The sequence below is a fragment of the Pagrus pagrus genome, assembly GCF_965226575.1.
Source record: "Pagrus pagrus genome assembly, chromosome: 4".
In the NCBI taxonomy this organism is placed as follows: domain Eukaryota; kingdom Metazoa; phylum Chordata; class Actinopteri; order Spariformes; family Sparidae; genus Pagrus; species Pagrus pagrus.
In genome coordinates, this window is record NC_140188.1 from 14,910,779 (window position 1) to 14,935,006 (window position 24,228).

The 24,228-nt window shown below is 40.9% G+C and overlaps 1 protein-coding gene across 1 annotated transcript in view; it reads left to right on the top strand.

Moving 5' to 3' along the window:
* prkd2 (protein kinase D2) overlaps window positions 1-18,810 on the top strand; it is a 39,125-nt gene extending 20,315 nt beyond the window's left edge. Inside the window, exons 2-19 of the mRNA XM_084350724.1 lie at window positions 4,580-4,718; window positions 5,160-5,291; window positions 5,445-5,644; window positions 6,832-7,015; window positions 7,139-7,207; window positions 7,389-7,406; window positions 7,578-7,737; window positions 8,573-8,684; window positions 9,351-9,428; window positions 9,515-9,833; window positions 10,554-10,606; window positions 10,704-10,776; window positions 11,082-11,188; window positions 12,754-12,915; window positions 13,175-13,273; window positions 14,292-14,559; window positions 15,560-15,645; window positions 17,274-18,810. Of these exons, the coding sequence (XP_084206850.1) occupies window positions 4,580-4,718; window positions 5,160-5,291; window positions 5,445-5,644; window positions 6,832-7,015; window positions 7,139-7,207; window positions 7,389-7,406; window positions 7,578-7,737; window positions 8,573-8,684; window positions 9,351-9,428; window positions 9,515-9,833; window positions 10,554-10,606; window positions 10,704-10,776; window positions 11,082-11,188; window positions 12,754-12,915; window positions 13,175-13,273; window positions 14,292-14,559; window positions 15,560-15,645; window positions 17,274-17,498 (2,484 nt within the window). The 3' untranslated portion in view covers window positions 17,499-18,810. The remainder of the gene's footprint in view (window positions 1-4,579; window positions 4,719-5,159; window positions 5,292-5,444; window positions 5,645-6,831; window positions 7,016-7,138; window positions 7,208-7,388; window positions 7,407-7,577; window positions 7,738-8,572; window positions 8,685-9,350; window positions 9,429-9,514; window positions 9,834-10,553; window positions 10,607-10,703; window positions 10,777-11,081; window positions 11,189-12,753; window positions 12,916-13,174; window positions 13,274-14,291; window positions 14,560-15,559; window positions 15,646-17,273) is intronic.
* Window positions 18,811-24,228: the final 5,418 nt, after the last annotated feature.

Consider the following 24,228-nt stretch of genomic DNA (forward strand, 5'->3'; position numbering starts at 1 on the left):
AATGTGATTTTTCACCATGTTGACACACAGACAGAAGTAATGTGCGGCTTTTCTGCTCTTCCCACCCTGTACTTTCGCTGAAAACTGGAACAGGGAGAGAAGAAAAGAAGAAAACGGTCATTTTCTCTGAGGTAACTGTGGTTTGTGGAGTTGGGATTTTGTGCTTCTCAGTCGAGCTGTAAAGACTTGTGGTCTGCACAGACGTGGCGACTGCACTTGTGGTCGGTACATTGTGTATGTTTTGGACAGAAGAGGAGCAGGATAATATAACTCGCCTTGTGTCTTGAGTCGCTCGGGAAAGAAGTGAGCAGTAACAGCAACAGCGTGGGGTTAATGGCAGAGAGGCTGGCATCAAACAGTGGCGTGGGGCTTACAAATGACTTAGGCTGAGGGTTGTCTGGGGATTTGGGCAGAGCTGGGAGTCTCCTCTGATCTGGGCTTTGTGGGTGTTTGTAATTACAAGCGGCAGCAGTTGGTCTTATTTGCGGGAATCCCAGGTACTGATGCATGCAGTTATTACATCACTCACTCCTGTCAGAGGAGCTGTGGGTTGTGAAGTCGGGACTTGGGAAAAGTTTGGAGCCTCTTCCTATTAGTATCTGTAGCCTGAAACATTTATAGAGACGTCTGTTGGAGTCGAAGCGTCTGCTCAACTAAATTGTCACTAAAGCAAACAACAACAAGATATTTTATTACCAGTCTTATGTAGACATGCAGCTAGTTTTTGATTTATCTGGCTGGCATAGGAGATACCACTCTCTGCCTGCACCCAGCACAGTGGAGATAGGATTTCATGTGTGTTGCTCACAACACAAACATTGCAAAATTCAGCAATTTTCAGAAACAGTGTCCTTGTTTCTCTGGATAATCCACAGGCCTCATTGAATTGGTTTACTGGAACTGTACTAAAAAAAACTGTCCCTCTGAAAGCTGTTGACAGCATGTTTTATGGATGATTCAGACTGATTTTGGAAAACACACGATGCTGCTGAATTTTTGAAATTCTGTGATCACCACTAATGAAGCCAGTTCAGGCAGCCCCAGCTCGGGTCGCTGCTGCACTGACGTGACATTCACGCACTGCATCACACATCCGACATGTCCTTTTAATCATGGTGGTGCACTTAAAACCCACTGTCTTACTGAATGCCACTCTGCTGACCCACCTCCGCTCAAGCATCCACATGAAAGCTCTGAATCTGCGTCGCTCAAGGGGGGACGTCATCATCACTGCCCACTCTCTTTCCATTAACATTCACATAGCTTTTTTTTTTCATGACTTGACTGATTGAAATGAAATTCCTTTCAGCGACTCATGGTTCAACTCTACAGTTCAGGGTGACCAGGGGGCTCTGTTGCCTCTGAAGGACAGGCTCTTCTCAGGTCTGAGGACCCTGTGGTCGCTCATGGTCAAGGCTGTTGCAGCCAAACTCATCAAATCCCAAAAGCATGCCCCAAAGGGCTGTACATCATATACTTAACCAAGACTAAGTAAAAGTTGAACAGCTGAAGTTTAGTATACAGGGCTTACTAAATGAGGTTAGGTTAGAATAACTGAGCTAGCCTCTCGTATTTGGGTAGGAAGACACTTGCAATGAAGAGGGCCTTGGTGAGAGACGTCCGTACCACCTACTGATGTTTTATTTATTTCTGAAATAGTTAGGAGCCCAGCAGGTTTATGAGTACACCTAGACATTTCAGAGCTGGTCACTCATAAGCTGGGAAAATGAAACTTAAACTATGTGCACAGATAGATATTGATAAACACAACCTAACAAACTAATCGCCAGAACAAATGTTAGCTAAGTATGTTCCTGCAAAACCACAGATAGGTTAAAGCTTTATGATGCAACTTTACGTTTTCTTTATAGATTTAATTTTATATTTCTCTCTTGTCTGAACGCTGTGCTTTACTCTGCTTAGGTACAGGCACAAAAACCACTTGGTAATGATGAGGAAAACATCTTGGTTTGGCTGAAAATACTGTTTTGATCGTCACCAACGTGTCTGGAGACGGGCCCAGGTCTCTTAAAAATATTGAAACACACTCAAACTGCAGTCACCCATCTGGCAGCCTTTTCACCTGTAACTGAACCACCATAGTAGAAATGTCAGTATACACAACCTATTGTATGTACATACTGTATGAACACATCTGTGGTTTGCAGAAACTTCTAACATTATATCCTGGCGACTAGGCTGAATTTGGATGATGATTTGATTTGTTTAAAGCAGCTATAATCAATATTTTATATTGACAGTGTATAATGTGACTTCTTGTATGAGAAGTCCCACCCGATTTACCCAGAGAGAATAACCACCAACTCTGCATTTCTCTTCCATTTTACTGAGCTTTTACAAGCTTAGTGTTTTCATTTTAAGAGCCAAAATGTGTAGCGCATCAAGTTTTGATTGTTAATTCCTCAAGCATTTCAATTGGGGAAACTCAATTCAAACCTTAAAAGGAGAGAATGTGTCAGTCTTGTGTTTATAGCCAGTTTCCGCTGCCTCTAAGTGCCTAAAAAAGCGAGTTTAACTTCTGCTTGCTTGCGTGCTGTAAGAAGAAAGTTACTGTTTTTTCCCTCTAAATTACAATATATTTAATATTACCTCCATCCCTCACCTACAGTAACCCTACCCTCTCAACGCTTTCTGTGTAATTCTTTCTTCTTCTACTGCGTAAAACCTGGTTTACTTTGTCCTGTTTGTGAATCAGCGTGACATAACAGGTGTGCTACACAAACAGAGGTGTAATTTAAATGGTTTCACTATGTTCATCTGCTCCTTCACACCTCGGGGCTTGTTTTCCTCCCCCGTGTTATCGCCTTTTTTGGCTGTAACCTTGTGTCTGTGATTCGCTTTATGGATGTTTGGGAAATCAGTTACAGATCATGTGCGGGTTTTGAAAAAAAAAAAAAAAGTCCACTGTGTGCTGTTTGTGTCTGGTTGTTGAGTGTGTACTCAGTAGCAGTAGCCCACTGCTGGGGCGTGGTGGACACACTGTGTAGCTTGGCAGCGGTACAAGCCAGGCCTGGATTTCAGATGTGGTGATGTGGAGTGCCTGTTGGGAAACTGAGGGGGAGACCGTGTGTGTGTTTAGGAGAAAAGAAGGGAAATGGGGGGGGAAGAGAGGTTGTGTGTGCGTGTTTGTAAGGAGGGTGTGTCTGATGGTAAGTGAGGAGGAGGTGTGTGTATGTGTGTCATTGTGTCGCTCCAAGGTGGAGACCAGGGTTCCCCTTCCTGTAAGCTGTTAGAGCCCGGCCAGATGGTGAATCTTGACTCCGCCATGAGAAAAACAACAACAAGACACACAGGGACGATTGTGTGTGTACTCTGTGTATGTGTGTGTGTGTTACTGTGGTGTCCTGTGTGGTGTGGCCACTGAAGTGAACCAGGCAGCATTAACTATTCAGGAGAGCAGGGTTTCCCTATGACAGCCTCCCTTTGCTCCGCTGACTTCTGACTGACACTCTCATCTCTCATATCTCTGTAAGAGCTTCATGGAAACACCTGTGTGCATGTGTGTGTGTGTGCGTGTGTGTGTGTGTGTGTGTATGCACTGTGCATATGACTGATAAGAAGGTGGATAGAGTTTCTTCTTTGTCTTGCTTTCCACTTTGACTAAGTTGCTTGATTTGTGGAATTTAGCCAGCGTGTCTTGTTTATCAGTAGTCAAACTGTGTGTGTGTGTGTGTGTGTGTGTGTGTGTGTGTGTGTGTGTGTGTGTGTGTTGGTGTCTATATATTCCAGGGGCTTTACATAGCAGTGCATGATAGCATTAGTTAAGGACATGCTGTCACATGCTTGATAACATGTAGACATTCCAGTGCTGTACCTATATGAACCATGTTCACAGGGCTGCTGCACGTGATGTTTCCGAATGTAGACGTCGTTATCGATAATGAAAACAGCAGAGCAGTGACATGTTTGACGTTGTTTATAGTTGTGGTGTCACAATACCTGACTTTCCAACACCTTGAAAAAAAAATTGATATTTGATACCATGTTGGATACCACGGGGAAAATGGACTGATGTTGTGAGCATCAAATTTTAGATTTTTATCAAAAGATAAATATAAAAAGGTTATAACATGACGAGATGTGATTCCTTCTTACGGTCTTCTTTCTCTAAATGTCACATCTTTTTAGAAACATACATGTTTTTCTCTTCAGCTCAGGCCTTTTGAAAAAAATGTGTGTCAACTCGCTGTCGGAGAGAAGATATTGTATATATTTTTGACAACACTAGTTTGTAATATGGACTGGATGTAATACGTAATTTCTCTCCAGTTGATAATAATCTGAATCAGAATCAGGGTTATTGCCAAGTAGATTTTCATGCACAAGGAATTTGACTCTGTGTGTATTGGTGCATAAGGACAAACATCGCGAGAGAAAAGAAAAAGAAGAACCAGCATTGCAAAAGTCCAGAATCACAAATCAAACAGTAATTTACAATAGAAATAATGAAAATTATATCAAAAAAACCCACATGTAATATATCTGTCACCAGAAACATGGTACAAAATCTACAGTTGATCCTCCTAACCTATACTTCTATTATGTTTTCTTTATATAGTTCCCAGAGTGCGGCTTCTACGGCATCTATGACAAGATTCTTCTGTTCAAGCATGACACATCCACCAACAACATCCTGCAGCTGGTTAAAAATGCTGGTGACATTCAGGAGGGAGATCTGGTGGAGGTTGTGCTCTCTGGTAAGAAACCATCTTCTCTTCTCTTCTCTTCTCTTCTCTTCTCTTCTCTTCTCTTCTCTTCTCCTTTTTTTTGTAGGCCGTCCCGGAAGTTACCATTGCCTTGCCATTATTATTGTACCATTATTCGGGTACAAGATAGCCATATTCAAATCTAAATGACCTTCCTTCTTTCCTCCGCTATCTCCCTTTCATTACTGTTGTCACTCAGCATCACAACTTTTGAAATCAGTCCTTATCTCCTTATTTTACTACTACTTATCTCATGATGTGCCTAATCTGTTCTTCCATTGTTTCAAACTATAAAACTCCCCTGTCGGGAGGAAAAACCATCTACTTTTCTATCCTGTTTCCATCCCATCCATCTAATCATTCTTTGTTCTGCACATTTAAAGTAGTATGATAGTATCGTGTGATCATGCTCTACCCCTGTAATCCCTTAAGCGGCAGCCACGTTTGAAGATTTCCAGATTCGGCCCCACGCACTCAATGTGCACTCATACCGGGCCCCGGCCTTCTGCGATCACTGTGGAGAGATGCTGTTCGGGCTGGTCAGACAAGGGCTAAAGTGTGACGGTGAGGAAAATGGGGAGATGAAGTGTCCCATTTTGATGTGGTTCACAAATTTCTCTGAGAAATGAATTATAACACTCACCAAATATGCTCCATCTCCTCCCCTCTCCTGCTCTGTCGATCTCCTGCTTCTCTGATCCATGCCGCCCCCTGCAGGATGTGGACTGAACTACCACAAGCGCTGTGCATTCAGCATCCCAAACAACTGCAGTGGAGCTCGCAAACGGCGTCTGTCCACCACGTCCTTAAGCAGCAGCCAGTCCCTGCGCCTCTCCACCACCGAGTCGGTGTTCAGCGTAGGGACGGTCTCCACCTGCACAGAGGACGTCAGCCTCATCCGCTCACACACACAAATGGTACCTATGCACACAGTGCCTTGGTCAGTTTTAGGCTATTAAAGTGGGGGAGGCTTTCTAAGGGACAACATTTATTTGACCTCTTTGACCTCTTTGAATAGTTTTAAGTATTAATTTAAGGTCTCAAATTAGGTAAAGCCACCTTAATTCAGTTTAGTCACAGATTAAGAAGGTTTTTATGTTGAGACTGAAAGTACATGTGATGGCAATGTTATCTTTCATTTGGAAATGTCAGCACAACATTCCCAGAAACAATAATGCACAGACATTTTAGCCTCCAGAACAATTTTCATCGAAACTTCTTCCTACTAAAGGCAGATGGCTCTTCAAATAATAATAATAGCTCTTCAGATAAAACAAAAACTACTTGTACAAGTGGTTTGTGTCCATTGTAATTTGGGTGAACCCTTAAAGTAAACCCTTTATGTTTGTCAACAGAAAAGACATTATTTGTGATTGTATTCTCCTTTAAATCTGGCACAAAACAGAATAATGTATGGAAGCCATCTAGTTTGACAGGATATAAGGCTTTAACCAGCTATAATCAATATTTTTCATTATAACATCAATCAACTAACAAATGATTAGAAATGACTGATGTGAAAGCCATGAAGCCACAGAGAATTATCATGTGAATCTGCAGCTCCCCTCATCATCAGAGCCCCTAAAGTCCTGAGAGGTGAATTGATCTTGTTCACTCACGATAATAACTTGTTGGCACAAGATAACACAAGTGTGCACACAAGACAAAAGATATCACCTTACTTGACTTTAGACGCCATACTTTGCCCACAACTTTAATGTTTTTGCATCACTTTCACCATTAGCAGGCAGCTGTTTTTAGTGAAAAAACAACAACAACAACTGTTGACTATCTGCTTAGCACTAAACAGCCGACAGACACAGATAACGACTAGCTGGTGAACACAGTGGCGCACTAGCAGCTAAAGAGCTACAGAGATATTTACCTCAGGAGCAGGTGCAGACACTGAATGAGACTGTTGGATTGTTGCACCATTGCTTTGTCCACTTGTGTCTGCTGAACTCAAATGGCTGAAGGAAATTATTGCAAGTTTAATAATAAGAAATTAATAAATGAACACTTAATAAGCAGTGCTCTTGCTGTTTTAATTACCCACATACTATCAACTTCAATGACAATCTCTGTTCCCTGTCTGTTTTGCTAGCCACGGACTGCTAGTGATGCCCGCCGCTTTTACACGGGCAGACCTGTTCACCTGGACAAGATCCTGATGAGCAAGGTGAAGGTGCCTCACACGTTCGCCGTCCACTCGTACACACGGCCGACTGTCTGCCAGTACTGCAAGAGGCTGCTCCGAGGACTGTTCAGGCAGGGCCTTCAGTGCAAAGGTGGGTGCAGACGAAGAGAGAGGCACCTTTCTGGACGTCCAATGTGATGCAGAATAAATCTAGCTAAATCTAATCAGATTACGTGTAATCGGATCTGAATGAATTGCGTTTTGTTCCTTTCAGACTGCAAGTTCAACTGCCATAAACGCTGTGCGTACAAGGTTCCCAATGACTGCCTCGGGGAGACCATCGGTGAGGGGAAATATAAATCACTTTTCTAATGTGTTTATGACTCTGTTAACTCTGCATGGATTCAGTATTTTATTCTCATCTGCATGTCTCCATTGTCAGAATTAGCTTATTTTAACATCCATACATGATATAATACATTATCTAACAAGACTGAAACTCACTAATGTTTTTATCTTCTCAGACAACAGAAGTAACTCCGGTAAGTATTATCAGTACTTGGTATTGATGCATGTAAAGCTGTACTCCTCTGGTAGCGGCCTTAGTAGTAGTAGTCACAGCAGTAGCAAGTAGTTTTTCACAGCATTTTAAACACATAGCCACTTTAAATCAAGTCGCACTCAACCGCTCCTCTCCCTCTTTTTTCCAACAGACATATTGAGTCCCAGTGCAGACCCTGAGGTGCCCATGGACTACAGCACTGACTACGACGCTGCAGACAAGTCTTCAATGGATGACTCAGACGAGGCCTGCAGCATCCCTGGGTCCTTTTCTCCCGAGAACAACCAGGATGGGACCAGCGGCGATCAGAGGTTTGAGGAAAACACGCATATTTGGAGGAAAACTACTTAATGAATGTTGCAGGAATAACGGTGCACACAGAAACAGAGACTATATAAAATGATAATGTGAACTTGACAATGAAATTGCATTTCTCGAACAATTTGAAAATGAAAGACGACATTTGACGTTTCATCTTCAAAGACTTAAACCGCTCCCAAATAGACGTTATTTAAATGGAAATAGAAATATAAGAAATTTTCACAATTAAAGTCACAATTGAAATGAAAATGCAATTTCTAACAATTTGAAAATGAAAACAACATTCAACATCTCATTTTCAAACACCTCATCTGCTGTACAGTGGCTGTACATCCCCCAGTCTACTGCATTAACACTTACTGTACATGCCACCACAGCTGGTAGTGTGAGGGCTAAATACCAAGAAACTGGCAGGATGTCATACCTGAAGACCTGCCAACCAGACAGATTGTATTTTCATTTTCATTTGGTCCCCAAAAGAGAGTGTTGGCATTTAAATGTAAATAGACTGAGGGCAGTTCTTTGCCTATTGCATTTAAACAATGTCCACTTTAGAGCAGTTCAAGACTTTGATAATGAAACGACAAACATCTATTTTCATTTCAATATTATCATAGAACAGCCCAACAAGTGTATAAAGTGAAATGCAAATTGGATTATTGTATGTTTACTTCCATTTTTACTCAGACGGCAAAGATTATAATGCTTTTATGGAATAACATTTTCATTTTCAAATTGACATGATGATTTTAATATAGTCCTTTATTGGCTTCCTTTAAAAACACACATTTCACTGACCACTGAGTCCTGTCCTCCTTCTTCTAGTGTTTACATCCCACTAATGAGAGTGGTACAATCCGTGAGACAGACAACCCGTCGATCCAGTACGGCTATCAAGGAAGGATGGATGGTTCACTACAGCAACAAGGACACACTGGTAAAAACGTTACCCATCCTGTAATTCTCATGCTATCCTCTCTCTGGGTATTCAAACCAGTCTGCACCTCTGCTGAACCTCTCCTTGTCATTGTTGTCAGAGCTGAACATACAGATTTAAGTCAATTTATTCTAGATGCGAGAACTCTCTCGCATCTAGACCACCATTGCTTTGTTTACTTCCACTCGCTTAGAGATATGAAGGACGCATGGGTGAAAAAAATAGTTAGAAATAGATTTATGGTGAGGCTAACTATCCCTGAAAACATAACAGCACTCAGCCGATGAATGCTGGATTCAAGCTAAAAGCCTTTTTTCTGCCTTTTCTTTCTGAGAACTCAGTCTCTAGATTTGACCTCAAAGAAACTTTTCTGCCTTGCTTGTCTTGTGTTTCCTCTCCGGCTTCACTAACGTCCTCCTTTTCTTTCTTCAACTCTTCTCTTTCCTCTTTGTTTCCACCTTCTTCACCTGCAGCTTCTTCTCCTGCTCATCCTTCTCAAGAGGCCAGTCATCTCTTCCCCTGGATGTCAACTTTGAACTCAAAATTCATTCATATTGATCCCTGAACTTTGCCTCGATCCATGCCCCCTCCCTCACTCTCTCTGTCCTCTCTCCACCCAAACCCTCAACGTCCATCCGTACCACATCCTACTCCAACCCCCAACAGAGAAAGAGGCACTACTGGCGTCTGGACTGCAAGTGCATCATCCTTTTCCAGAACAACACCACCAACAAATACTACAAGGTAACTATAGATTACTCCATGAAAACCTACAATCTCAACTATTTGAAGTGTGCACCCCTTTTTTTAATTGCTGCGTCCTCTTGCAGGAGATCCCTCTGTCTGAGATCCTGGAGGTGCGTCCTGCTGGAAACTTCACTCTCGTCCCCCCAGGCACAAATCCTCACTGCTTCGAGCTCATCACTGGCACTATGTGCTACTTTGTCGGGGAGGACCCCAACACCCTCCCTCCTGTGTCTCCCAGCAATCCCCAGACTCTCCCCCCGACCCCTCCCTCCCCCAGCCAAGTAGCTCCAAACAGCGGCATCGGACGCGAGGTGGCCAAGGCGTGGGAGAGCGCCATCCGGCAGGCCCTCATGCCGGTCATCTTTCAGGACGCACCACCAGCTGCTGGGAACACAACTCACAGTAAGTTGAGAGCTGCCAAATGCAGGTGGCGGTTGATTATTATGTTATATCACACTGTCTAACTTTGCAAGTTAGACAGTGTGAAGGATTTTGCTTTAAACTCCAAATCTTTTAGTTTGTCCCTCTCCTACGCACAAGTTTGTAACGCACCCGTCTTATAAAATGTATTTTTTCTACTACTTAAAAATGTGAAATGGTTTAAAAACTAATCACAATAACTTGAGATGATAACAAGGTCGAACATTACATGATAATATATGTATTATTATGGGTTTAAAAGCTATAATGGCAAATGGACTGTACTTATACAGAGCTTTTCTAGCCTTAGCAACCACTCAAAGCTTTAAAACACAAGTCGCACCCTTTCGACACTTTGACATCTAGACTAAAGGGGCCGGGAATTAAACCACCAGTGGTGGATGACAGCTCTACCTCCTTGGGTGGTCATTTTGTGCTCATAACACAGAATTATTAACATGAAACCAACAAAACAGGAGGGTTATCTCTTAATGAAAAACACCCTGATGAAGGCCCAGCGCCAAAATACGGTGGTCAAATAAAGAGCATTCTCTTCAAGTGTTTAGTATGCTGAGCTCAGGTTGAGCGAAAATAACACACAGTACTGTGTGATATAAGTTGGTGACAAGTTGTTCTCATTAAATAATACACAATTTAGAAGTCACAGTACCGTCTAACTTGCTCTTGGTGTTGTATTTTCAGGACAAGCCTCGATCAGCATATCGGTGTCCAACAGTCAAATACAAGAGAACGTGGTATGAGTTTTGTCAACTTTTGCAATTTTCTTCCACTTTGAAATTATTCATACACTGATGATGATGATGAACATATTAAATGTTGTTCTCCTTACAGGATATTGGTACAGTGTACCAGATTTTTGCCGATGAAGTGCTGGGATCTGGCCAGTTTGGAGTTGTGTACGGAGGTATGTCGCTCTATGTATAGTGATGCTGATTGAGCTCTAGGTTGCTCTATTTTATGAGGGTCAAAATGAAGTGCTGTATAACACACACGACATAACACACCTGAATTTTTGACCAAATTGTCAGCAGAGGAGTTGCATCATGGGTAATGTAGGCAACAAGTTTTAACAAGAAATAAGAAGAAAATTGACAATGTCTCTGGTTCTGCAGCATCAAATTGGGTAAAAGGGCTCAATCTATGTCCACCACGTGAAGTTAAGTTCACAGCCACATCTGTTGCTAACACTCTCCATCATCTCTCCATCAGGAAAGCACAGGAAGACAGGGAGGGACGTAGCTGTCAAAGTCATCGACAAGCTCCGCTTTCCCACCAAGCAGGAGAGCCAGCTGAGGAACGAGGTGGCCATACTCCAGGTAAACACACACATGCTGTATGTTTCGCTGCAGCTGTGACACAGTACAGGTGTTCTGCTGGATAATGGATATCAATGTTGTTATATTGGCACATACATGAAGAATGCTGACATCCCTTCCAATACTGCTGTTCATTGTGACATTAATAAGGTTTGTATTGACTCAGTTGAACTGTGAGTGTCAATATCAGCATCCTGTCATAAGTCATGTTCAGAGTAATTTCTAAAAGGAAGTACATGAAACAGTTTCATCTTTGTTTACTTTTTAGGAAGTGATTCAGTGTCTGACTTGCGATTCGCTGACCATGTTAAAAAAGGAAGGGAAAAACCCTTACTCATAGTACATTGTGCCTTTTACCAGGAAAATTGTATCAGTCGCATCAAAGCTAAGACAGTTTGGGAAACATAAGCCTGAGCTGTCATGTCTGGTTTAAAATTTCAAGAAATGAGTTTTGATTATCTGAAGTCATGTGGAGTATTTCTTTTGTACAGTATATTGTGAAATTTGACCTTTAAATCGTACAAATTATTTATAAAGTTTAACAAAAAGTTTGTAAGTTGTTTAAAGTGACTATGAACATATGCTTGTTTGGGTAAAAAAGGTTGTGATGAACGTAAAAGTATTGTTTTTTAATTAAAAGTGATAGGTCTTGGGGAGTGCTTCTGCATATGTGAAAAAAGTAGTATAAAGCCTTTTGTGGCTTCCAATAATGTCACATGGTTGCATTGTGGGTAATACAGGCACCAGATTTTGAAAAGGAGGAAGAATACATGGAAACAGATTTATCTCTGCTTCTGCTGTATTGATTTCGATCCTTAGTTAAACGGTCCATGATGAGTCCAACAGTGTTTGAGGAGGAGGAATGGCACGCTGCAGTTTTTAACAATGATTGAATGAACCCCAAAAGGGTTTTGTCATCTTTGTGTCACTTGCCCGATATGTTTCGTAATGTGAGAATCGAGGGCATCGCAAGCTGCAGCTTCGGTCTTTTCAATCCATGGAAAATCTTTAATACAGTGTTGTTTTGTCTGCAACTGTATGTATTTTAGTTAAGAAATATATTTGAATTTTACGAACAGCCATGTTGCTCTGGTTCAGGCTCATACTTAAATGTACGTTGCATTGTTCACCAGCAGATGGAGACAGAACACATCGGTCTCTCCATTTGCTCTCTGACTTCCCCATCAGCTTCACTGTTATTCATGTGGTCTTTCAGACTATAATGACTTATTCACATCCCACAGGTTTCGAGTGAAATACATTTTAAAACATCATACCCCTCTGAGTCATATGAATTAGTGCTGAAATTTCACTTTTGATGGCATTTTTTGGAGCATTGTTTGCACCGGACAATCAATATTCTGATCTCCCTGCTGTGTTTCACATTCCTCTCCTGTGGTTTACCGTCTGACACGTCCTGTCTCCGTGTCCTCTGCTTCTCCCATTCACCTCATATTCTCTCTCTCGCCTTGTTTAACCTGCTCTTTCAGTTCCTATTCTCTATACCTCTTTCAACACCAGCTCCATATAATCCTGTTTCTCCTCTCCTCTCTTCCCTCTCTCAGAGTTTACGTCACCTGGGCATTGTGAACCTGGAGTGTATGTTTGAGACCCCCGAGAAAGTGTTTGTGGTGATGGAGAAGCTTCATGGCGACATGCTGGAGATGATCCTCTCCAGTGAGAAAGGCAGACTGCCCGAGAGGCTCACTAAGTTCCTCATCACACAGGTGTGTACGTGCCCCAGTGAAGACAGGATTTGTTGTGTGTACAGATTATACACAGTGTTGTTGTGTGACGCGTATCTACTACCAATGACGTCCTGATATTGTGCAGCATGCTTTTGTGGTCCACCTATCTTTTCATCTTGATGCGTATCCAATGCGTCACAACATAACGTTCAAAGTGTATGTTTGTGTGTAGCTTTGTTTTTGCTTCATACTATTTCATATCCTGTGTGTGTGTGTGGTTGTGGTTATGTGTGTGCAGATTCTTGCAGCGCTGAGACATCTGCACTTTAAGAACATCGTTCACTGCGATCTGAAACCAGAGAATGTGCTGCTTGCGTCTGCAGATCCCTTCCCGCAGGTATACTGCATACACACATGCAAACCCATCCTTACACCTTATGGTTTCACACACTGTAACGAACACGCCAGAGCACTTGAGTGCAGTTGCTAACAGAGTCGTTTGTGCAAAAGTATGGCGGGGGATTGTAAACCCTCTAAGGCATGACTCAATCTTGTGCACTTTCAGAGGAAAACCTCAAATCTCATATTCCAACATCTCAAGTAGACCCCAGCAATATCATGATCAAACATACAGATTATGATAATAGACAGGAAACATTTAGGCTCCCCTACATCAAGAAAAAAAAATAGCTGAATGAACATATAAAAATATCCCCCTTCTTTCCAAAAAAACAATAAAATAAATAATGAATAAAATAAATGTGTCCAGATCTACAGCACAGGGCACCCATATAGTCTGCATATGGCAAGAAACTCGGGTGTTTCCTCACCATATATTTGTTATTCTCAAATGCCACCGTGTCATATTACCACTTCCCCTTTTTTTGTCTCGACCGCAGAAAAGCCGGGCCAGCCCTATCAATGCGACAGTCTGTAGCTGACTTACTCAATAAGCTGATGAAATTATTCCAGTTTAGTGTGGGAATTTCCCGTTGCTCTTTCAAACGCTCTCAATTACACTACTGTTCAACCTGTCGTATTAATCCTTTGGGCCCTCTGCAGATTTTGATATTGAGCTTCCTATTTATTTAACCAATGACAAATAAGTCTTCTCAACCATTGTACAGCGTTATGTTCTCTACTCTTCTTTGCGTACCCTTCATACAAAATAATATCTATTTGTAAAGAGGACCTTCTACAAGCTAAAAGCACGAAAGACACTAATAATATCAAAAATGGTTGAAAAACATATAAATAGAGGACACAATAAGAAATATGAGTGGGTAAAATAAAATAAAGGAAGTAATAAAATATAAAATAATCATAAAAAAAGCTATATTAAACTATATGTGACTACTATACATGTATTTACATTTACAAATAGCCTACTGTTCCTCACTGTTTCCTTCTCTCAGGTGAAGTTGTGTGACTTTGGTTTCGCCCGCATCATCGGCGAAAAGTCTTTCCGTCGCTCGGTAGTCGGGACCCCCGCCTACTTGGCCCCGGAGGTTCTGCTGAACCAGGGCTACAACCGCTCACTGGACATGTGGTCGGTCGGTGTCATTATGTACGTCAGCCTGAGTGGGACATTCCCGTTTAATGAGGACGAGGATATCAACGACCAGATCCACAACGCTGCCTTCATGTACCCTCCAAACCCCTGGAAACAGATCTCCAGTGATGGTAAACATCTGTCCTCCCTTCATGAAGGTTATAATGTTCAGATTGTGTTGAAGCTGTTGAGTTATCATTTCAAGTGTATTTGTCATTCGGGGGATTTCGTTTGTGGTGCTGCTGAACACTATTGTACTGTATTGTACAGACAGGTTCTTGAAATGCAGTATATGAGGAAGGACACTTTTAAAGGAGAATTCTGGTATTTTTTTAAACATAAGCCCTGTATTGTGGAAGTGGAAATGATTCATACAAGTTTTGAAATTGGTCCAGTAGATCGCCTCAGCTGGCACTCACAGCTGCAATGGCTACATTAAATGTAATCCTTAGGGGAAGCTCCAACCTTAAAAGTTACGTCCACTAAAAGGGCTTGTTTTTGCCACTGGCAGCCTGATGTTGTTATTCTTAGTGTCTGAAAACTTGACAGAAAAGTTTTCCAACAGAGAGAGAGAGAGACGCTTTTGTTAAATAATAAGATCTGTTTTTGTTACCAGAAACCCTTATCTCTTCTTATCCGAGGAGAAGTCTCGCTCTGAAATCTCTTGAGAAGGGAGTTGTTGCTGGAAGACGACGGTGTAAAGTCAGAGTTGGAGAGAGGAGTGAATATCTAACACAACAACTGTAACAACTCACCTCGTGAGAATTCAGAGTGTGACTTCTCCTCGAGCGAGACTTGTGCTTCCAACAAACCGAATCTTATTATTTAACAAGAAAGTCTGTTTCTGTAGGAATAATTTATGCAATGTTGTTGGAAACTTAGAATCACAACATCATCATTACTAGACATAACTTTGATGGTCTGTGTAGGGAAACTCATGGACTGATTACAAAACCTTTGGCAAGTATGAATCAGTAACACATTCAGACAGGTAAATATAGGGCTAAGGTTCATATCATTCAGATGAAACTGGCATGTTAGGGCTTGAGGTTTGTCATGAAGTCTTGTTGTTTTTACTGAAAACTGTCAGTTTCTTGTCATAAGACGATGTGTTCACTTTTGTGTTCATAGCAATCGACCTGATCAACAACCTGCTGCAAGTTAAGATGAGGAAACGCTACAGTGTGGACAAGAGTCTCAGCCACGTATACTTACAGGTAGCGCATAGCAACTACTCGTACACACACACTAACGTACACACTGTCTGACTCTTTTTTTGTTTCTCACGATTAATCCCCTAAATCAAGAAGAGGAAATGGCACTGTTTCCAGATGTGGTGGCTGCCAGTGACTCTAGTGGCAGAGCAGCACTTCACCTCACCTCACCTCAACTTCACTTTTTCTTTCCACCTTTTTACTTCCCTTTAATAAAGTCTGTAGCCATTACAGAAAGTGGTACATATAAATGCAAGGAGTGCACTCCGCTGAGATGGCAGCTGAAGGCTGATGTTTTGGAGCTTTCTTGCAGACGTGAGAGGACGGATTAGCCGAAAATATTTTCACTGACTGACTGCACAGTTATTAAGTGTCTCCTTCAAAACTGAATGTTAGCTTTTCAGGTTCAAAACTTTATTATGCAACTATTTTACTGTAAATGACAGCTTTAAAAATCATTTTGATGGCACACTGATTTATAATGATGAGAAAGGTGCATCTTCAGTCCCCCGAACATCTGTTCATCATCAGGAGCAGTGATCTCTCGGATGAGTGTGTTACGCTTTACGGGACTATGTCGCACACCACCAAGTATCAATCATCAGAAGAAGCTAGCTTGGTATTCTCAGTTATTCTCCTTCATTTTTTGACCCAATGGTCTAATGAGCTTCCTGTGAAATCTGACGGCTACAGTAACTTGGAAAATAGTGATATTTGCCACTGAATTTGATGAATTTGCTGTTTATCAGACCACAGATGAGACAAAGTTAATTGGTAAAACGATAGATGCCGGAGGAGAGTGGTCTGTGGGCCTGGCATCACTGATTACCACAGAAAAACACAACTTTATAACTTTATTGACTGATTTTGGTTTAACTGGACACTATTTTATGGAGATTTAAAAGTTTCCCGATGGGCAAATAGCTTTACCTGTTGCTAAAATAACAGCTAACTGCTAACATAAGCATTCCAGTACTTCCAAGCTAACGTTACTGTTTCAATTCAACACATTCTCACATTTATTTAAGCTTTGAGGTGAAACGCACTGGATGTAATCAAACAGTAGTGTTAGCGAAGAAGTGGTGGAAAGCTAACGCTAGCTAATGGGATATCAAATATGTTGTTTTACCTTGACATGTGGCCCGATGTCTCTCCAGGTTTTCATTAGCCATCATCTTTTCAGTTGCTGATCACCCAGGAAGTGTTGAAATAGTAAAGATTTCAGATTCCCTGTGTAGCCTGTGCAACTTGCAACCTCAAACACAGCAACACGTGAACGTGATGTTATAGGAAAATGGCCGCCATGTGAATATGGTCTGTTGCAGGAGCTATGGAGCACAGGGAGGAGGAGGTTTTCAGGCCTGGAGCGAAGAAAACCAGACCTCTTGTTGTTTTTGTTGCAAGAACCTTCATTAATCAAGCTTCAGTGTTGCAGTAGCCCTAATTTGTACCAGTGTAGGGTCATTCAAGTTCTTCCTGGCACACACACACACTCACAGAGACACACACACATGACCTAAAGTGATTACTGGATGATGCGCTATAACCACTTGAAAGCCCATTTAATGTTGATCTAATTTCAAGGCTCCTGAAACTGAAACTCTATTCCTCTGTTTATTCCCGTTCCTCAGGACTATCAAACATGGCTGGACCTGCGGGAGCTGGAGACCAAACTCGGCGGACGTTACATCACCCACGAGAGTGATGACAGCCGCTGGCAAATGTTTGCCCGCGATCATACTCTGCCTTACCCCGCTCACCTTGTGCCTCCTCCTCCTGCGCCGGCCTCAGACGATGAGGAGGGCGGGGAGGACGCAGATGTGCAAGGTCTCACTGAGAGGGTCAGCATCCTCTGACCAGAGAGGGAGAGACGGAGGACTCAAGAAGGAGGGAGAGGGAAGGGAGGATGGGAAGAGCCCAAAAGAGACATCAAGTTACGGGACTTGAAAGAATAGTCTCCATCTGTTTTGACTTTCACAGCAACAAATCTGTGTGCCTGCATTAAATCAGCTTTCTCTCTTCCAGCCTGGTCATCAAACTTCCTTCTAATGATTTATCTCTTCTGTTACTGGTCCTCTTTCATCTGTTGAACCCCTTTTCATAATGAAGACTGCTCGACTCTATTTCAAACCCTCTTGTGCAGCTGACCTCGAGAGTGGAGTCGACCTCAGCGTGTTCTCTTCCTCTCGCTGAACACCTCTTCAAAGCGACAGCTTGAAATAACAGCGATCAAGATAAGAATTTGGTATCAGAGTGCTTATTGAGATATTCTTCTCAAGAAATAAGAGTTAACATTTTAAATGAAAATGCCTCCCATTAAAATTAGAGTCATTTAAGTGGACTGACTGGAATGATAGTCCCTCGTATGCCTTCGCTAAATACCGGTTCAGTCATTTTTCAGAGATGAAGCCCTTTATGTTGACAAAAGACTTCCTCTGTGCTGGTAATTACTAATGTGCAGGCATGGAGTCAAACCCAAATGCATTCCCATAAATGCATGTCCTGTTGTGAAAACTGGAAGTATTGATCCGGTGACAGCAAATCCTCCAGTAATTACCACTCGTCTTGAGCCACAACAGACACTCAGAAGACACATGTGATTAAAGATGCCGTTGCGGGCTTAGATGAACTCGTCTCTGGCGGCTCATTATCTGCCATGACCAGGGAGCTTTTTACGGTGATGATGGACGCAATGACTGTTGCTGAATGGCGAAAATTGCTTCTTATTGTGTCGAGTCGCCCACTGTCAGCCATCTCTGAATTGAAAGCAGTCGTTGTGTCATTTAAATGGTGAAAAACATGTCCACGCAGATTCAAACACCGTCACTGTAGGCAGCATTTTTGCACCTGAGCAGGTATAAATGGACTGTTGTTGCAAAGAGCAGACCTCTCCCTATGATGAAAGTGCATAGACGGACAGCTTGTGTTACTAAACTAGATTTTGGAGACTATTTGTAGTTTGAGTATTGACTACCTGTCACGTCAATATGCTGCATGTTTCTGTGAAGTAGAATTATCTAGACACAATATAAAACATATTGTAGTTTCAGTGGTCTATTATACACACGTGTGACCTAAAGTTTATGTAGTATGTATGTATGTAGACTGTGTATAACATGTTTGAAGGATCCTAGCCTTGGAAACAGATAATACAAACCTTGAACAATATTTTTTGTGTGGTGGATGTTTTATTTATTGTATCAATCATCCATAGATTACAAAACTGTCATCTTTACATTGTAATTTTCAGCTTTCTATAGAGAAAGCACACACAAATCTGAGAAGTGATGACTATAAAATGGTTATTTATTACGAAAATACTTACCAGTGAGTCTGACACACTGTTATTTTGTCCCTCTTGGACAGAATAACAGATTATTACAGATATGATGACTGTAATTTCTGCTTAAATGTCACAAGGATGTGCTCATATGGACACATGCATTTACATATGCATTTGAGCGCACACAATATAAAATAATTACAGTGATGTCTCAGCCATCAGAGGACAAAGACAATTTTCAAAGACATATTGCACCTCACAGACTGAGTGGCACTCAAGAGGAGCCTGTGGCTATAGAGGCTGAGAGAGAGAGTTGTTTTCCTTTCTGTGATGAGCGCCCTTCAGCCGGCCACTCTGGTGAGAGTGCACCCTTGTTCGTGCTACACTACATCTATCATCACTGGCAAATGACACCAAAGGATCTTTATCCATTTCCGCTCCTTTTTGTATTTTTCAATTGTAGGGATGTTTGTCACTACCGCATCAGCTTCCCCCGGGCTACTGTGTTTGCAGCAGTGAAGACAAACAAAGTCAAACTCCGGAGAGAATTGTACCTGACACCAGCAATGAAGTCTCTATTCAGTGTCATCTAATCTGCCAAAAGCATTTAGAGGAAGAGGTCAACTTGAGATTTTTCTCAAGTTGAAAACCACTATCTTTACAGTCTGGTTGCAGTTGTGTCCTTGAGAGATTAGAGGTGCTTCCTAAACGGATGGCAGCATTTTTCATATACGTAAATATAAACAGATGCGGGTATCGATGCAGAGGTCTAGGATCAGGTAAATTCAACTGCGACATACAGTTTTATATAAACATTAAAGGGGCACTATGATGTTTAGGAGAAGAAACTCAAACTCAGAATTTTGATATTTATATATTACAATAATATTTATTTTTCCATAACTGAATAAACAAGTTGTTCTCAGAGGAAAATAAGGTCCCCAGAACACTGTTCGAAGCTAGAAAGGTGGCAGGGTCCGCCACATATAAACAAAGTAAAACAGTATGAAACTGTGCTGTCCTTTAAGGTCAGTTTGTTTATTCAGTCAGGCGAGCAAAGAGAGATTGTTTATTAAAGGGACTACGATGAACTTTGAAGTGTTTATGAAATGATTATAAATCACCTTAACAGCAAACGAGACCATCAGCGAAAAGACTGCTATTATTATGTAGTTATTATTAATGCCTGTGCTCAGGTCCGACCACATATATCACATATAAAATCAAATATAAACACATTACCTCATCGCGATCCAACCTGCAGTCTCTCCGTCACTTGTTCAAAAACAAATGCACACGCTAGTTAAGATCTTTACGACAGCAGGCGCTTGTGTCGTACAGTTTTTGTCAAACGGGGCCGCTAGAATCAACAAAAAACTAAAGTTCCTCGTAGTTATTTTAAGTTTGTTCGGATTAACATGTCACCCCGGTGCTCATGTGTGTTTTTAATGGTTTTTGGACAACAGTGGAGGTCTATAGCGCAAAGAAATATACAATATATCAGGTTTTGGATGCACAGACAATATCTGTTAGTAGGATAAATTTATTGTTGGTTTTGATAGACAATAAGAAAAAAAATGGAATATACCCAGAATTATCCTGTAAGACAAACAGAGAGAGATATTGATTACTTTAAAGCAACATTATGCAGAAATTGGCATTTTGTATGATTTGGCACCCCTACAGTTTCTGAGTGCAGCATCACTGTGGTAAATACACATCCAAGGTCTGTAACAATGTGTCAGATGTAGTGTAGGTGCTAACTACAAACAAAACTCACTACGCACATTGCACTATTACAAGACACTGTTACATCAACATGATTTTGAAACTGTTAGGGTACAAAAAAGTTGCTTAATGTTGCTTTAGCCTCCATTTAACCCCTGAAAAAAATGTATCGTCTTTAAAAGATTTGAATCTTGAAATGAAATTACTCAACAGTTGATCTATACTACTCTTGGGAAATGACAGGAAACCAAGATAAAAGTTTTCAGTCATGCAGGTCATAGTCATACTAAGTGTTTCAGTTCTGAAGAAGTCTCTCGGATGAGAGGTGAAACGTCTTCAAGAAACTGAAACAAGTCTAGTTGCCTACGATAAATCACTTAGTATCAGGATGAATGGAGTTTGTGGATTGGACGTTTTTCAGTGTTTCTAATCATAATCAAGTCGCCTCAGCTCAGTGATCCTGCTTCCTGAGATAACCATCAACTGAAACTCTGCCGGTGGACAAAAACAAAAATCCTATTAGCTCTGGAAATGTTTTGTTTGTAATCGTGTAACATGATCGCAAATTCTGATTGCACTCTCCTCATCAGACGTTCTGACGGCACAACAGATGACCTGCAGTTTGGCCATAATGTACATTAAAAGGCTATGCCAGCTGCTGAGTTTGCCCTTGCACTCAGGCAAAATGCATTCTGAGAGGTAATAACTCAACGGTGTAAAACAATTTGCAAAATGACAGAAAATTGCAGAGCAATTACGCTTTTCAGACAGATGCACAAAACCAAAAGGTACACCGGAGCTCATTTCACAGCACACCGGTCTATTCTAACTCTGTGAAAAACTAAGTTGGGGGTATGAAATACTTCTCATCATATGTCTTCACAAAATGAATACGTTTATAGTGTTATATTCACAGAATGGTTTATTAAAGGATAAAGACACTATGATGGTCCACTGCAAATTTATAAAATAAAGACATAGACCAAGCATAAATCAATTAATAAGATGACAAATTCATTTATTTTTAAATGTCACAATAAACTGTAAATTAGCAGTAGTCAAATGTTAATTAAATGTGTGTATTAATATTTCAACTTCATCATATTTGCATTTTGAGCAATGGATTGTTGATTTAATTGATAAATGGTAAATAAAAAAAACAAACGTTAAAATTATATTAACATAAACATTTTTATGTTAATATAATATAACATTTTTCTTTTTTAAAGTGTTTACTTACTTTTCTCTCACAGGTGTTCTGTCTGTTAATAATGACTCATCCAACTAGTTCCTGGATTCCCCCACACACTCTTGGGTTAAGCAGGTGTCATTGACAACCACTGGTGATGTTGCATGAAGCAGTGGGGGTTTGGTTCCTTCAAATGAAACCCATCGATGTTGTGTTTTATTTAGAGAAGTCAAGTAGAGCTATCAGTGGTTTGGTGGGAATTCACGTTGCTTTGTTTCAGATTTTTCTTTCCATGACAACTTTCTGTTTCTTGGTAACGAAAAAAGGGAAGATAATGAAGGGAAACTTCCACAGACTCTGACAACTCTTCATCTAGAACAGAATTTCCACCTTGAGGTTTTTACTTTTAATTTTCAGGTTCTCATTTTATTTTGGGTTACTACTAGAAGAGGTTTACATGCTTTCGTGCTCAGAAAACATTGCTGCTGCACTGTATTCCAACCTCTGTCTGAAACGCTCTGTTTTAGCACCTGTCTCTTTAAGGCCACCTCTCCTGAATACCCAGTCCGCTCTGATTGGTCAGCTCACACATGCCTGAGCCAGCACCGCTAACAACAACAACAGAGCAGCTGTATCCATTGAATTCTTATGTGCAAAACTAGCTGCTAGGCATGAATGATGTAGTGATAGTGTAATGAAGAAGTAAATGTGTGAGTCCATGACATAGAGTGATGTCACAAAGTCAAAGAATTAAAGGCGAGACTACTGACGAGGTGTTTCAGGAGCAGTGTTTTCTGTGGGAGAGAGCAGCTTCTGTTGGTGCGGACCTTTTAAACTTTCAAGACCTTTTACATGCACAAGGACATATATAAAACACTGAGGGAAAAAAAAGAAAAAGCATGATAGGTGTCCTTTAAAATGTCAAGTGAAGCCTCTCTGTTGAAAAGGAGGTCATGGGTGACAAACAAGCCAGAGTGTGAGAATGCCACAGACCACAAATGACTGCAGTCTTAATATAAATTAGTTTTCTATGTTATCTTGAAAAGAAATGCAGTCTGAAGATGAGGGTAAATCAGGAAGCATAAAAAAAATGACAATATACTGTAGTTGTAGCTGGAAATGTTAATACAAAGGGTTGTAATTATTACATATCATGGTGCCAAACAGCACATGCACAATAAGTTGTACAGGAAGCAGGAGCACAAATATGCAGCACTTTAAATAGTACATCTGCACTGCAATGTATATCATCCTGAAGAGCTCCTGCTTCCTGGAGTTATACTTGTCACTTGTTTATTAGAGAGTCGTGCAGCACAGCATTCCTCCCTTCGAGTTTGAGCAGCTAAGCTACACAGTGTAGTATTACAGTACATCTGCAAACATGTAAGTTCAGCATCACAACAGCAAGCTGCTGACATTTAAACAACAGGTTGACATTTTTTTGAGTCATATGCCCATATGTACATTTTTTTATTGGGATCTGTGCATGAAGTATAATTCATTTAGTTTAGCCAGTTTAGGGGTTATTTCCTTATTGACCTATTTTTGCTATTATAATTGTATTTTGACACATGTGAGCTCGTTCATCAGTATTGATGTTGTCGTGTCTACGGAGCCGGGGAGGTGACATGGTTGTGTGTTTTTTTAATTTATTTTTTTAAACGTGCAAGCGATGTGTCACAGCTCAGCAAGGAAACATTTTATGGGGAAGCAGAAAACTGGGGATTTTGGACTGAAAAGGCTTTAAGTTGATTTTACCAACGCAGACTCCTTAAGCCTCATACTAACTTGAACTTTATGCTGCATTTTTGTTATTTCGTGATCACCTTGTGTAATTTGTCATTTTGTGATAAACCTTTAAACTTCCTCACATGTTACAAATTTGAGTTTGGATAAATTATGACAAATCAAAGGATTCAAGTGAAAGAGAAAGCACAAGTCAAAGCAAGTTGCTGCAGAGTTGAGTGCAAATGTGGGTGTGTTCCTTGGAAAATGTTTGATTTATGCGTAAGATGTTCCCAGAAACTGTGGATGAGTTACCTAATTGTCTCTTATTTAAAGTTTTAAAGCAACTGTTCACCCATCCACAAAATACATATTCATCCTCTTACCTGTTGTGTTATTTATGAATCTAGACTGTGTAAGTGTGTAAGTGTCTGTGTAAGAGGAACTATTTTCTTTCTACCAAACTACACCCATTAACCGTATCACCGTGCAGTAGGTACATAGACAAGAGGCTCCTGTAAATCAAAAAGCTAACAAAGCTAGCTATCGTTGGAGCTCGGCCAAGGAGAGACCATCAATGTCTACATGAAGCACTGTCATGACCATGAGCCTCTTATCTATGAATCGTCTAGTTTCATTATTAGGAGAAGGCAGACATCTG